Consider the following 15,845-nt stretch of genomic DNA (forward strand, 5'->3'; position numbering starts at 1 on the left):
GTTAATAATTGTTTATAAAACAGGAGGCTGACGAGTTATTGAGTTTCAGTTGCAAGCTTGCAACTTATACCACTGTCGTCCGTCGACACTCGACTTTGACATTTAATATTATCTGTGCTTTAAAAAATTGTGGTGATCTTTGAATAGATACGGAATTGCAAATAATATTTTGTTTTTTAAAAAATATTTTAAATTGAATTAACCGATATCTAATTATTTTATTTGATAGTGCTTACGAACAAAAGGTTCAGGTAAGTTGTGTTTTTTATATTTTGTACCTAGCAGGTGTCAGATTACATGTGAAGTAACTTTCATTATGTCATATCTGGTAATAGATCATTATATCATTAACTCGCTGTATTTATTTACATTTGCTAATATATGATAAAATATTCTCGTTACTAAATTTACTCTATTATTTGTGTTAGGGTTTTTATTCAACAATAGTCTATTCTGATTTTTTTAAGACTTTTCTGTTATAAATTTAAACTTTGAACTCTGAATCTGATCCTATAGGTATTAATATTACCCCTTTAACTATGTTTAAAAAAAAAACGAAATCACCGTTATTGTAAAATTATATACATATATTTTTAATAATTATTAAAATATCAAAAAATATTTTCAGAAAATGCCATTAAATAACAAGTTGCTGGTACCGGTGGCCCTCGGGTTCTCTCTGGTGACTGTTACAGCATTTGTAGTGTATTACATATTTAAAAAAGAGGAAGAAAATGACAGCAAACCAGTAAGATCCACAAAATTTAATTTGATTGAGGTACAAGTACCAAAGAGCATTGTTCCAGCTTTAATTGGTAAGCTACTTTATTATTTTTCTATATTATCTTATGTATTTTTTTAGAATGAGTGGTGAAAGACTATTGTATTTTTGTACACATTTATAACATCTACACAAATGATTGGTCTCTTTAGAAAAAGGTAACCAGGGTTGGAATTGATCAGAACTTCATTATCTCTTTTGTTAAAACTTCAGCCAATACTGAATGAAATTCATTCAGTATTAGCAGTTAATTAATTATCATTAATTTATATAATTGCTTTGCTTTGATGAAATGTTCCAATACCTAGACACAAGCTTGTTTTTGGTTTGGTTTTAAGCTGTCACTTTTATGAAATAAAAATCTTTTATGATGTCAATGCAAGACAATTATAAGAATAAAGGAATATAACATATATTCCTATAATTATATGTAATTTATGCATAACTTAGTATTGCTATTTATATTACGGTACACATAAATCTATTTGCTCATGAAGACACTCGCCTTCCATAATAAATTCAGTCAGCAAAATCAGCATTTTATTAAATTAAACTCAACAAATATAATCACATTTGTATTTTTGCCCTGTTTTTACTCTTAGTCGTCTCACCCATTAAGATATCTTGTGAACACAAGTATCATTTACACCTACAAACATATGCCAATAATAATTCAATGTAGTAGGACACACCTTAGTGAGTGAATAAATCTATACCAAGATTTAACATTTCAAAAAATTTTAAAGTATCTATTGTAAATAATCTTAAAGAATCTTAAAATCGGAGACTATATTTACACAATTATTTCTTCAATTATGCCAAGGCTGTATCTATTTTACCTGTCACAGTATGTTATTCTATATTTGATTTGGTTATGTATATACTTTATGTCGGCCTTCCATATTAAATATCAGTGCAAATTGAATGTGTCAATCTTAGCTGTAAGTAAACATTTTGATTTCATAATATATTTATGAATTTTAATCATTCACTAGCCTCGATCAAATGTTATTATTTGTGATGTTAATGCAGTATTATAAGAAGGAATCCCTTTATATAAACTTGAACTTTAGCTTGACATATAAAAGAAAATAAATAAATTTTAAGTTACATTGAACATATATCGATTAATGTTTAAATTATCTATAATTTAAAATTAAATCAATTGAAACATAAGCCAAATTCAATAAATAAAATACTTTTAACAGTGTTTAACAATTATAGTTAGCACTTACATATGTGTACTTTAAGGCAACATCTGTGCCTCAATTATAGATTACATTAAGTACAAAAATAAATGTTTCATTTACATATTATTTTCCATAGTGTATTTTTTTTTTTCTTACAGGTCGAAATGGATCAAATATAAAGCAAATAGAGGATAAGTCGGGTGCATCAATTCATTTCAAGAAGTTTAGTGAAGAAGATTATGACGTTTGTATTATTCGAGGTCAAAGTAATGCTTCACAGATTGCAGAGACTATGGTGCATGATTTCATAAACCAGCAACCAGTCATTGTGGAGAATTCTATATCTGTGCCTGGGTGGGCTTGTGGCAGAATTATTGGTAAGTTTTTTTTAGTTTCATTTATATTTATTACTACTAATGTAACTTATTATAATTATAAACCTCATTTATAAATAATTAACATGTTAATATAAGTATAAAAAATATTAAATGGTAACCGAAAATCTACTGAATGGGTTCTTTTGGATATTTCAAACACTGATAATTAATTTAGCATGAGTTGTTACACTAGTGACTAGGTCTTCTAGAGGCTGGAAACTCACAGCCACAAAACTGTCATAGCTAATCATAAAAGCGAAGATACTGAGGTCCTTCATTCAAACCCAATTCTACAATCAATGTAACATTATTTTATGCACATACTTGTGCACTATCATACATACTCCGTAGTAGGCTAGTTTCCTTTGAGATTCGCCGCCTTGGTTAAAATTGATTTATTTTAAAATGTCCATTTCATTGAAACATAAATCCAGATTCAATGAAAGTTTTGTAACGTTGTGAAGGGCTACGATCAGATGGTCCAAATTTATTTATTTGGTTAGATGACGATGACGAATGTTTCTTATCGTGACAAAAAGTTAGTTTGCTGTACAACCATATTATAATAAGAGAATAGAATTAATATAGAATTTTGAAATTTATTGTAACTCAAGAATACTTATTTAATTCTTTGAATATTTTTATCAGGTACTGGTGGTGAGAATATAAACGATATTAGTCACCGCAGTGGCGCTAGAGTTAAGTTAGAAGGTGAGAGGGGAGCAGATTTGAGCACACAGAGGAAGGTCGTCTTCCGTGGAACAGCAGAGCAGATACATATCGCTAAAGGACTTATCGAGGAATGCGTGAGTTGAACATAATTTTATTTTTATTTGGCACTCTTTAGTACACTGCACTGTTATATTATAATATATGAAAGTGACTTGGTTCCTCTGTTTTACCTATTTAAGTTATAAGCGCTACCAAGATTTTTAATTGATTCTACTGTTTCAGATTGTTCAAGACTATAAATTGTGTATTCCTTACTTGGGTCAAAATTTCTCGCATTGCATGCTAAAAAAAAACCTTGATTTTATAATTGTTGGTGTTATTTGTCCTTACCTTATTGTAATGCTTAAGTTTTCTATTTACGTTTAATCTCCTTCAATTGCAATGGCACAGGTGGAACAAGAGAGGTGTCGACGTGAGGTGGAGCAGGCCAAGCGCAGCCCGCGCGTGTCCACCCCCCCGCACGTGCCGCTCGCCCCCCTCACCCCGCACACGCCGGACGCCACAGGTGACGTCACGCATGTCAAGCGCAGGACTGGTAAGCTAACAGCATGCACGCTTAGGAGTACTCTTTGCGACCGATAGCACTCATTAACTGTAATCATTTTTTAGCTAGCTCGTTTATCTCTTATTTTAAATGAAGTTAATTTTATTATCAATACCAAGGTTTTTTTTTTTTTAATTTAGTCTTATAAATTAGTTCTAATAGTAATTTATGGTGTTAACAAGTGAAAATATTTAATAGCTAGGTCCTAGGTTTAAGGTAAATAGTTCTTTACTTAACCTAAAATTTAGTATAACAATAACTCAGGAGCGCAACATCGAACATTTGAATTTAAATAGCTTGGCATAATTCTTTATGTATATAAACAATACTGTCAGAATTAAACTAAAGTTTTGATCTGATTTTCTTTAAGAAAATTCATAAAACTATCTAAACTAAGATCGTTTGATCTAATTCGAATATGCCTTATTAAATATTTATTTAAACATTCATTTGAATGTCTTAGAAAAAAAACATTTTAAAACAGATAAATATGTCCAGACAATTGTGGCAACACTTAATATTTTGTAGGTGAATAAGATTTAGTTCCATTACTTTATTATAAGCAGTATGAGTAAGCTATGGACATAATGATCTATGGGATGGTTGTTTGTGATGAGCCAGTAATTGGCGAAAAATACTTTATGAATTGGAACATTTCTTCAAGTAGAGAAACTTATTTTTGTGTTGTGTGTTTTTTAATAATGTATTTTTTAGCTACCATAGTTACAATGTCACATACGGTAACTATCATTGAACTGTGTAGTGAAAAGAAGACCAAAGGTGCATCTTTGGAATGTAAATGCTAGTACCAGTGTATTATGGCTAACACAAGTTTGAAATTGATTTGATTTTTGTATACTAACGATTAATAAAAATATATTATACTATATTTTATCAATATTTATGATAATTAATGATATTTTTTGTGTGATGTTTTCTTATTCGTGGGTGTGTGTGTGTTTTTATAAATGGTTCATATTATATTCAGACAAAAGATGGAATTCTCATTTCTGATATCATAAATGATTCAGATATTAAGTTATTAAACTATAAATAATAGTTTATGAAATGGCGGTTAGTTTTCGAGTTCTGTGGTGATGGTAGTTTTTTTGAATGTGTTGGTGCGATGTATTTGTTTGTTCGTGTGTGTGGATTTGCGTGATTAATACATGTACATTTAGTAGCAATTTTTGCTACTAAATGTTTCAGACATATTAAGGTATATTATACTGGTAATTTTCATAGATATCAGTGGGTGTCTTATGAATACCTTTCGAGTAACAATTAAAGATTTCTCTTAAAATAATGTTAGTTTGTTTGAACGTGAAAACAAGTTTCTTCGAATTCGATTTGAAAAAAAAAATCTGCGTTAAATACACTTTCGTGATGTGATGTTAAATACAATTTAACATCACATCACGAATTCACGACTCATGGAGGCGAAGCAGAAAAGTTTAACGTCAGTGACAGAAAACTTTAAAGCGAAACACTTAATAGTATAAAAAACTAAGCCCTATATCGAATGCAACGTTTATAGAGTATAACGAGATATTACGAATATTGAGTAAATGAAAATAGAGTTCCATAAACTATTTAAATCATGTTAAATATCTTCATCAGAACCATCGAGTGCGTCGATCGAAGTTTACGTATCAGCGTCGTCGTCGCCATCTCGTTTCTGGGTCCAATTTGTCGGGCCGCAAGTTGCTCAACTCGACGACTTAGTTGCCCATATGACTGAATACTATGGAAATAAAGAGAATCGTGCTAGTCATGCCGTGAGTATCATGCAGAAAAAAAAAACATATTCAAATATGCCATTTACAATGCCATCCTTCTGATTATTAAACGTCATATATTCACGAATCCATAATGATCTAAAAACATTGGACAATAATTATATTTATAAATTTACAAATCGATATACTATAGATTATCGCTTACTAAATGTAATCGTTTCTATCGAAGATGGAAACAATTTTCAATTATCAATGTACAGTGTAATTACGTAGACAAGGCTTACGGTAATTAGAGGATAACGTTCTGTGTCAGCTGGTGAAGGTGTCGGTGGGGCAAGTGGTGGCGGCGGTGTTCCGGCACGACGGGCGCTGGTACCGCGCGCGCGTCATGGACCTGCGCCCCAACGAGTTCGACGCCACGCAACAGGTACGCACGCGCGCACGCACGCGCGCACGCACGCACGCACGCACGCACGCACGCACGCACGCGCGCACGCGCGCACGCGGGTAATGCGCGCGTGCTCAGTAAATACCTACAAATCACCAACTAAAGTAAACATGTGCGCAACTAAAAACGAGTAGCAATAACTATAATAAGTGCTTATTGTTTCGCGTTGGCTTTAATCTTTAGAAAACATAAGTTTCATTTTCTTAATAAGAATTAAATTAGATGTTGCTGACTTTATATTCACGCAGAGCACCTGAGAAATGAGTTTAATACATTTTGTTTCGATTTCTATCTGTATCTGTTCTTTAAATTATATACAATAGAGAATAAATTAGGAAAAGTGTATTTCTTTGTCTTGTTTGTCATTTCTTTACTCAACCTTTAAATATCTCGAAATTTATGACACGTACTTGGTCTTGTAGGTTGCAGATTTATTCTTCTTGGACTACGGTGACAGCGAGTACGTAGCGACCCACGAACTGTGCGAACTTCGAGCGGACTTACTACGTCTTCGGTTTCAGGTATGTTAACAATGAGTATCATTATGATCGGACCTGAAGTATTGTCGGAACTAAATAAACATACTCGATTATGTAAGCAGTTACAAAGTTGTAAAATAACATAACTAGAGTGTTATTAAAAAAACACAAGATTGTGTTTAATAGTTTTTGTAATACGTTACCAAATCATAGTGTAATCATTTGTCAATTATTGCAAATATCAATTCCAACCCGATTCCGAGCGAACTCATTGTGCACACACACTTTCGCAGTTAGCTAGTATTTCTTGAGAATGACACGCATGGCGGAATACGGTTAGTTATTAAAAATACGAGATCGTAACTAATTAGTGATATGATAATGAAATACTTACGTACAATACATAGTGTATTCCTCTGATCGTTAATCATTTTTCGTTGTTTACATAAGTATCTGACACAGTACCCTGATAGTATCATAAATACTAAAATCATCCCGATGTGTCCCACTGCTCATCAACCACATGTATGAAAACGCAGTAGGCATACGCAGTACGCAGTTGTGGGATAAATATGTGGGCTTTAACTTACCTTAGTTAAAAAATGTATCATTATTTTCGATGTTAACGAACAGATATAATTGGTAATTATTATTAAGATAATGCGTGATAAATTTTCTCAAAAGTGTTCAGTATGTATTTTGTATGTTAGACTAGAACTCATGGTGTATATATATTATACTATATCATGATGTGATCTCAGGCGATGGAGTGCTTCCTGGCGGGTGTACGTCCAGTGAACCAACAGACACGCTGGCACCCGCAGGCAGTTGAACGGTTCGAAGATCTCGTGCAGGTACCAAGCCTTATTATCTTCTAAGCTTTCCAACAGAGCATAATCTTTTTGTTGTTTGTTTTGAGTCAAATGTGTACTCATAAAAGAGGAGACTAAGTAAAAAAGGACACTTCTAAACTAACATACAAAAAAATTTCAACCAGAAGAGACGGCGAGTTTTGGAGGTTTTAGTATATATTATTATTCAAATACTAATATATATTGATCATGGTCAGTGACCAGATCGTGATCAGGGTGACTTTATGTTTCTGTAATGAATATTTTTTTTAAAGAACTAGGCTTTCTATGTAGTTCATCAATTATAAAATAATTTTATGATCTTATGTACATAAACACGGAATGTCGTTTTAGGTAGCGAGATGGAAGCCGCTAGTGTCTCGTACGTGCACTTACAAGAAGTCATCTGGTGCAGTCGGAGAGAGGGGGAAGGAAGTGCCCGGTATAAAGCTCTATGACGTCACTGATGGTAAGCTACATTTATGTTATATACGAATGAGGAGATATTGTTAAGAGTTTGTTTTAAATTTAAATATATTTCAATTGTATAAATAATTAGCCTCGTAAAAAAGTATTACACATTACTAAACTGAGTTTACACACGTAACTGAGAGTAGAGACAGCAAAACAGTTTAATAATTTGAAAAAATAATTTGTTATACAAAAGCGAACAATGCTGAATGTTATGGGTGATTAAACTTCATTGATAAACATACTTAACATAATCCCCTATGATATGCATGGATAGAGATTGGGTGCCTATATATTAACTAAGTGTTACTTCCAGCCGGATCTCTGGACATAGGCGAGGTGCTGGTGCGGGAGGGCTGGGCGGAGCCCTGCGAGACTGCGCACAGCGTGCCCGCCACGCCGCACACGCCATTCGGCGACCTCAGCCACTCCAGGTAACGTTGGACGCCACTAGGCACGAGCGAAAACAGGTTCTACTACTACTCAGAAAAAATGATTACATAAATATAAAAATACTATCGAATACATCGAGTTCAGGGCATAGTAACCCGTACATACCGTAATTACGAGAAAAAAGGGGAGCCATTTTTGCTGAATACCGACAGCATAAAACATGGGCCGCCGTGTCAGTGATCATTACAAAGTTATCGTATATATAATACGAGAAACTCAGCTCCAACCTACTACTCGATTCGTTCCGCTGACTTGTCAAAGTTCGGCGCCAGTCTGGCGTCGCGTGTGCCGGCCGGGGCCCTGCAGCGCTCAGAGCGTGTGTTGTGTCAGGGTGCTGGGCATGCTGGGCGGCGCCCGCGCGGCCTCGCTGCCCAAGGAGCGCGCGCAGCCCGCCTCGCCGGCGCCCGCCGACGCTTTCAAGGGTAACTCGTGCTCATTGTTTTGCCCATCGGGACGCGCACTGCCCGGCCCGCGTGACGGCGCCCACGCTACTGATTCTCTTAGTGTCCACCCCACTGACGTCGCCACGCGCACGTTACTAATACTCTTAGTGTACGTCCCGCGCCCCGGACACGTTACTAATACTCTCAGTGCACGCCCCGCGCCTCGGGCACGCCACTAATATTCTCAGTGTACGCCCCGCACCCTAGACACGTTACTAATACTATTAGTGTACTTCCCGCGCCCGGACATGTTACTAATACTCTTAGTTAATGCCCCGCGCCACACGCACGCCACTAAAACTCTCAGTGTACGCCCCGAACACTAGACACGTTACTAATACTCTCAGTGTACGCCTCGAATTCCAGTCACGTTGCTAATACTCTCACTATACGTCCCGCACTCCGGGCACGTCACTAATAATCTTAGTGTCGTCCCCTCCGACCGAGCCTCGCGTACGTTACTAATACTCTCAGTGTCCGTCAATCTGTACAGACTGCAATCGGGCGACGGACCCGCTCGTCAATGCGAGTGAACTAACGAATAGTGCAGTCAAATGTTCTTCTTCTTTTCTTCTCTTTGGAAAAAAAAATCACGGCGATGATGGGAAAACGTTTCTTTTGGATGCCCAGGTGCCCAAAGCTGTATCAGATATCACTAGACCTCGTTTAATTTATTAATATTAAATTACTCGAAAGTGTTTGGTGTCACGGAAGAAGATTTATTGAAGAAATATAAATCTAGATGGCTTCTTAATCTATAATATCGTCTAGAACATTCACCGTCTCTTCTTGCCATAGATAAAATTTCATATTGTTTTTAATAGAAAACATCTTCTCAACAGTAAAGAAGGTACTTCCTGGAAATTGTAATTGTATAATTTTTAATGGCGACATTATTAATATATATGTCGTATTTTCATAACAAGCACAGTGCCATCACAACTGGTAGCACAGGTGCACAGCAGCGGGCACCAAGGGCACCGCCTGTTTACTCCCACACTCCGCCCGCCGCCGTGCGCACACTAAGCAATTTCAATTTTCATAAAATTTTGTGAAATTGTATGAAAATTGCGGTTAGAATGAGTGCATCCTAACCGATGATTTCGGGTTCAAACCCAGGCAGGCACCACCGAATTTTCATGTGCCTAATTTGTGTTTATAATTCATGTCGTGCTCGGCGGTGAAGGAAACATCGTCAGGAAGCCTCCATGTGTCTAATTTCTACGAAATTCTGCCACATCAGCCACATGTATATTCCACCAAACCGCATTGGAGCAACGTGGTGGAATATGCTCCAAAACTTCTCCTCAAAGGGAGAGGAGGCCTTAACCCAGCAGTGGGAAAATTACAGGCTGTTAATGTAATGTATGAAAATTGAAATTGCTTTGTGTGTGATTATATGTGTGTTTTTGCGCGTTATTTTCGTTACAACTTTCAATGGACAAGTAGTAACAAAAAATATTGTGTAACATATTACTACTGTCTAAAAGCTGGTTGTGTTTATTAATTTCAATTAATGTCTATGGCTGATATAAAAAAAAAATCATCGTTTTTTCAAGTCCGTAATGAAAATTCTACTATCAACAGATAACGCAACATCGAGGTCGCTAGCCTCCGGTCTGGAATCGGCGGACAAGATAAAGTCAATCTCAAACTTCGACCTGGCGTACCCGGACAAGGAGCAGCCGAGTCGCGTCAACGGCTCGGACGACTTCATCGCGTCCGAACGGGATAACATCGAATCCGAAACTTCTCACTTAAGGGAAGAGTTCAAAGCGAATATGAATAGAATCGATTCTCATCATAGCAACTTAGAAGCGTTAGGGCGACAATAAGAGGTAATAAAGTTTAATTTAAGTTATGTATTTACTGTAAATGTATTTATAGTACTTAGTAAGTAAACATTTTGTTAATAATCTTAATAAAATTAGGATATTTTCAAATATTGACGTTGCTTAATAACCTCTTTTTCTCTATTATATCTCCAATTTACGATCAGAAGCACCACTAAGTAGGACCAAATAGGTGGTATTCTTGCACTATAATTCGCACTGACCGGTTATATAATTTCTGTTAATAACATGGAAAATAGTTAACCAATAGAAAATGTCCAAAATCACACTACACGAATGAAGGGGCGATGCCTTAAGCGTGATTGGTTAATATTCTTCTCGTCATATACGTCACCGATGCAGGCAATTAATGTGAGCGAGATAGCATGACTGTTTGAGTAATTATTCATTATTTTTTTTTAGATGAATTGGTCAGTGCTCAACTGTTAGGCGGCACATCAAAGGATACAAACAAAGTAACCATATGTGTCGTAATTCGAACAATCGTTTCGAAAATAACCTCACCTTATGTTTTCTCGACAAACTCTTACACTTTCAAACATGAATTAGAACAAGAATAATTTATTTTGGATTTTCTTATGTCATATGACCTAATCTATATCTGATCTATGTCTGAGCTATACAATAAATAAATACATGTATAATGTAGTGTAGTTAGTGTAGAGTATCGTATAAATGTATAATTGTGGTTGTTTAACGTTAAGCATAATGTTTATTTATTAACATAACTCTTGGTAATCTAAAAAAGTATGGAATTATATTTCAAATAAGAATATATTTTTTTTGTTTTGTTTTTTAATTATGAATATATATTTTATACAACTTGTATTGTTTGTTCCTACAAAAGCTTAAAGTACAATAAAATATATATAAATATATCTCTTATTTCTAACTTTATTCATAATTAACAAATTTGATATTTATTTTATTATATTTGTATTTATAATCTGTGGCTAATCTCCCACCTAAAGCATATTCTTCGATGTTTTTAACACTATTGTGTATTTATATAATAAGGTGTTTCGTCTGTAAGTTTAAATAGAAACTATATTTAATCTGTGATTGTCAGTAGTTCGTAGGCCTTGATGTTTCTTGTGAGTTGCCAGTTTAAAAAAATAAACCATCATTGTGGACGTTGATGATTTACATTTAAGATATGAATGATATAAAACAAACAGTCGGTGGTAATCACTTTAGTATCACGTACTACTGTAATATTTTATATGTTGGAATTTGTATTTTTTTTATTTTGCACTTGTTAGCTCACTCATTATTTATATCTATACTCTCGAAATTGCAACTAAATGTTGTTTAGACAATAATTTATAATTGAATTTATACACATCACGTCATATAAATAAAGACACTAAAGTTTATAATATCTGTGGTCTGGTGTCAAAAGGGCTAAGTACATTTTCGAGTAAAACGTAAATAGCATTTTACCATTTGCCAAATAATTTAAAAAAATATAACTTAAGGCATGAGCTTAACGTTACTAATACAAATAACATCACGCAAAAATACATATATTGAAGTGATAACTTCTTATGGGGACAGTAAACCGCTTTGTTACGTAACGCGTTACGGCGCCAGTCAATTTTTTACAGATAGGACTAGTGATTGCGGCAACGTAAAATTTAAATATTACATAGTTCAACAGATTAGTTTAAGTTAGCTCTTCTGTCGGGCAACCAAGTGGTTCATTGTTTCTTCTGATTACCAATATTAAATATGATAGCACTTCTAGTATCAGACCACAGATAGTAATAAATTAACTTGACAAAAAGACAGTAAGTAAAATCTATTGATCAGCTCATTCGATTGTTTTTTTTTTGTAATCTATTGATCTATTAATGATATTGGAAAGTATATGTGATATAAAGGTTGTATCGGAGTTCGTAAGGGTAATGAAATCATTTACAGTTTTTTTCAATCTATGTGTATTAATATATTCTTAAAGATAACACATGTAGGCTGTTTATGTGCCACGTGTTAACGGCTAAGCTGTATTCCGTAATTTGATGGTGTCAAAATTTATTCGAAATTTAAAATTTTACGCTCATGCTATTCCCTATCTTCTGGAACATACTAAAAAAATATTATATTATATAGGTAGTTATTGTTTTTATTCATGCGTTACAAGTCACGTCCCGTTACGTCTTTAGAGTTTATGAATCGTTTTATTTTATTATTATTAAGGTTCTACAAAAAAAAAAATGAACCATTAATTTTGTCCTTTGAGCATTATAAGAAGAATATTAAATATACAAATTAAAAAAAAAAATCAAAAGTATACGCAACTTTTTATTCAATACAAACGTTTGTGACTGATGCCTATGTCGGTATGTATTGATGTTATTAGACATTATTCGAGCGGATATTTGGATAATGGAGTAATGATACAATAATCCCCATAACTCAATCCTTTTACATTTTCTGTTGCAAATTTCATCCATAAATACTTCAATACAATAAAAACTATTACATCAATTGCCAGTGGCGTGCTCTCATCAACTAGAACCGTATTGCGAAGACGCTTCTCGTTTAGAGACTGTATTAATGACAGTCTCCGATATATATATTTGTTTTGTACGAATAGATTGAAACAAACTATAAATAATAATATAGATGTGTAATGTTTACATTTAACGTTAAGAAAGTTTTATATGGATATGATGTTTGATAATAAGTATTCGCAAATGATATGCCAAATTAAACATGAGCTGTGAAATAAGGTTCATCATGTAAAGATGTCTTTGGATGTAAATGGCTTATAATAATGGCTGATAGGACCAGAGAAATGGTGGACTCTGCCGGGGAAATCGTGCGATCGGGAGAGTGCCAGAGGTTTAAAAGAAAATCTTCGACATTAAAAAGATTAAAAATCAACTGTTAATACTGAAATATTTGTGTACTTAAAAATTGTAACATATTGTTAAATAAAACTAATTTTGGTTGATTTCTGTTTGGGGCTTTCGAGACCCTCTATAGATAATATCCTGGCAACACCAATGGATGTTGTCACTGTTTAATTAGAGGTGGTATTCCTGACATTGTCCTTGTACTAAAAGATTGGGCGATTCCCCAACTAGAGATCTGATTTAATTACATCCCTTGTGTACTAGCTGATTTTATTTTCATACTGGAACTTGAAACTTCAAAGTATTACTGTGTGTTAGTTAATAACTGCTGTGTAAATGTATGTTCTAATACCAGTATATATAATATACGTTAGTAATATAATATCTCTTATTATATCATATCTACGGAAACTGACCCACAATAAATAAATTACTGCAATATTACTGCAAGTAATATATCTATTGTGGGTTACAGTTTCCGCTGAGAATTACGCGGTAGTTGAAATTATTTAAAATTTAACATAAATTCGTATATTTATTAAAAGTCCTATAATTTTTCTGAAATTCACATTCATCATCACCAACAGCCAAGCTGTAATTACTGCTGGACATGGACTCCAGTTGTTCGCCTTCCGCATCTATTCCGGCCTCGCAACTTTTTTTATAGCAATCGAGTCTTAAATTTAATTTAATTTTAATTCTTGCTGACTGTACTAGTCGTCTTCGCGTTTGGACTCCACTTCCACTTGCCACGAGGGAGAGTGGAGTCATATGTCTACCCGGACAATATAAAAAAAGTCGAATCATATCCGTTTCATTTAGCCGTTTTCCTACTATTCCTATTCTACTAACACCTCGCTCTAGCTGCGTTTCGATTGAAGTTCTATCGGATTGAAAACGGGAAACGTATCGTCATCGTCAGAAATTCGTAGAATTGGACATCAGTTACGATTCAGCTGAGGTTTATTTTTGTAAGAAAAATAATTAGTAACGTATCGTAAATTAGTAGAATTGTTAATTACTATATTTAATGTTTAGTTCGCGTTCAGTTATATTACACATACAAATCTCTCGCTTTCCTTAAATACGTACTTAATGTTAAATATGAACCTCATATTTCGAAGTATTTTGGTATAAGTAGTAAAAGTCGGTATCGAAAGCTATGAAAGTTATAAAATAAACGGATATGAATATAAGTTCGGCATTTGTTAACCTTGGATTGTTCTCAATTACGTTTGACGAAGGTCGTTAGGTTCGGTTGACAGTTTTTACATTCTCGATTTACAAGTTCTCGGTGAAATGTCACGGCGTTGAGTACTTACATATTTAATACATCTATTCGCTTAAATGGGAACTTATTTCACGTTGTTATTATCAATATGTAATAATATAATTTTATTGTGACGTCAATTTCACTATCGATTTACTTAGGAGATTGTTTTCCTTTTCGCCATAGTTCAATGTCGAATTAATTTAATTTCTTTCTCGTTTCGTTCTCTGATAACAGATATTTTAATATCTGATGATGGTGGTAATTTTATTTTTTTTCCTAAAAATGTTATCGCCTACGTTTTTACTATTTTCAGAAATTTGAATATCTGGCGATCTTGTTTGTTATATTTTATAGTATTGTTTTCAATATTGCAATAATTTATCAAGTTACAATGTGCTCTAAAAATGTAGGCAATATGTATGTTATAATTATAATCATTACTTACTCAACAGTTGTACTCATTTAAAAGAGATTATTAAACCAGTATTTAATCTAAAAAACTGAATTTAAGTAAGTTGTATATTTATATCCAAGTATGATACAAATACCGCATTTGTGATGAATTCTAAAAGTAAAGTTAAAACTTATTTAAAAAACGAAAGCAATATGTTGTAGGTATTTTTTTATGTATTAAGGCCAAAATATTTAATATTATTATTTTGTTACTTAATCAATACTATGAATCCATTTTTCATTTACATAGTCTTAATTTATTGTAAACATTTTTCTGATATGACTCGTGCGCCATGTTAGTACGCTACGACGAATACGGGTTTTGACCGCAACATTCATTCATGATTTAATAAAAATAATTTAATTTAAAAAATATCATGTTAATTTAACAAATTTTCTTTATTAAATACTAAAGACAGGATTGCATATAAGAGATCGTTTAGTAGTAATTGGTTAAATGCTATATCTCCTTCTTTCGAATGAAAAAATATTGTTGTAAGAAAGATATAAAGTAATTAACTTTACACCCACTACGAACGTTTACAATTGAGACTGATATTTCATTGAAAACGATTTAAAAAATCTTGATACTAACAACCATTTAAAAGGAAAAGTTCTGCACTTATATTCTGTAAGAACTCATTTCGTATCTCACTCGTGAAGCATTGAATACTAACGATGGAATTGCACGATCGTGTTCGGCGCTGAGTTTCGACTTCGTTCTTACATAATATTTAAAAAAAAACAGTTATTATTTTTAAAAATAATTTCGAATTAAGGCGGGTGGTATACATCTAATAAAAAAACATGTCGGTGGTGCTGCATAATTATATACGGGGGTAAAGTTTTAAGTACTGATTTTGACTACAGACTATTCCAATGAGAGGAGTAGAGATT

At 33.6% G+C, this 15,845-nt stretch overlaps 1 protein-coding gene across 4 annotated transcripts; it reads left to right on the top strand.

Annotated features, from left to right (window-relative positions):
• The first annotated feature begins 118 nt into the window (after nucleotides 1-118).
• LOC125069700 (tudor and KH domain-containing protein homolog) lies at nucleotides 119-11,803 on the top strand. 4 transcript variants are annotated; one of them, XM_047679247.1, is made up of 14 exons: nucleotides 119-251; nucleotides 629-815; nucleotides 2,130-2,348; nucleotides 2,997-3,154; nucleotides 3,471-3,615; nucleotides 5,245-5,402; nucleotides 5,677-5,790; nucleotides 6,234-6,332; nucleotides 7,052-7,144; nucleotides 7,496-7,610; nucleotides 7,929-8,046; nucleotides 8,396-8,487; nucleotides 10,096-10,346; nucleotides 10,764-11,803. In XM_047679247.1, the coding sequence occupies exons 2-13, from the start codon at nucleotides 632-634 to the stop codon at nucleotides 10,341-10,343; spliced, it is 1,743 nt and encodes a 580-aa protein (XP_047535203.1). In that variant the 5' UTR covers nucleotides 119-251; nucleotides 629-631; the 3' UTR covers nucleotides 10,344-10,346; nucleotides 10,764-11,803. The 4 variants fall into 4 exon arrangements, with proteins under 4 accessions (XP_047535203.1, XP_047535202.1, XP_047535204.1 ...); XM_047679246.1 differs by having other exon boundaries at nucleotides 10,096-11,803; XM_047679248.1 differs by having other exon boundaries at nucleotides 3,471-3,585; nucleotides 10,096-11,803.
• The last annotated feature ends 4,042 nt before the right edge of the window (nucleotides 11,804-15,845 follow it).

Source organism: Vanessa atalanta, chromosome 16 (assembly GCF_905147765.1).
Source record: "Vanessa atalanta chromosome 16, ilVanAtal1.2, whole genome shotgun sequence".
NCBI classification, from domain to species: Eukaryota; Metazoa; Arthropoda; class Insecta; order Lepidoptera; family Nymphalidae; genus Vanessa; species Vanessa atalanta.

Bases quoted from the DNA above. Each gene is read 5' to 3' on its own strand.
- LOC125069700 (XM_047679246.1), top strand. From the start codon at position 632: ATGCCATTAAATAACAAGTTGCTGGTACCGGTGGCCCTCGGGTTCTCT. The intron at 5,791-6,233 runs GTACGCACGCGC...TTGGTCTTGTAG, and splicing joins AGTTCGACGCCACGCAACAG to GTTGCAGATTTATTCTTCTT. The intron at 8,488-10,095 runs GTAACTCGTGCT...TACTATCAACAG, and splicing joins GCCCGCCGACGCTTTCAAGG to ATAACGCAACATCGAGGTCG.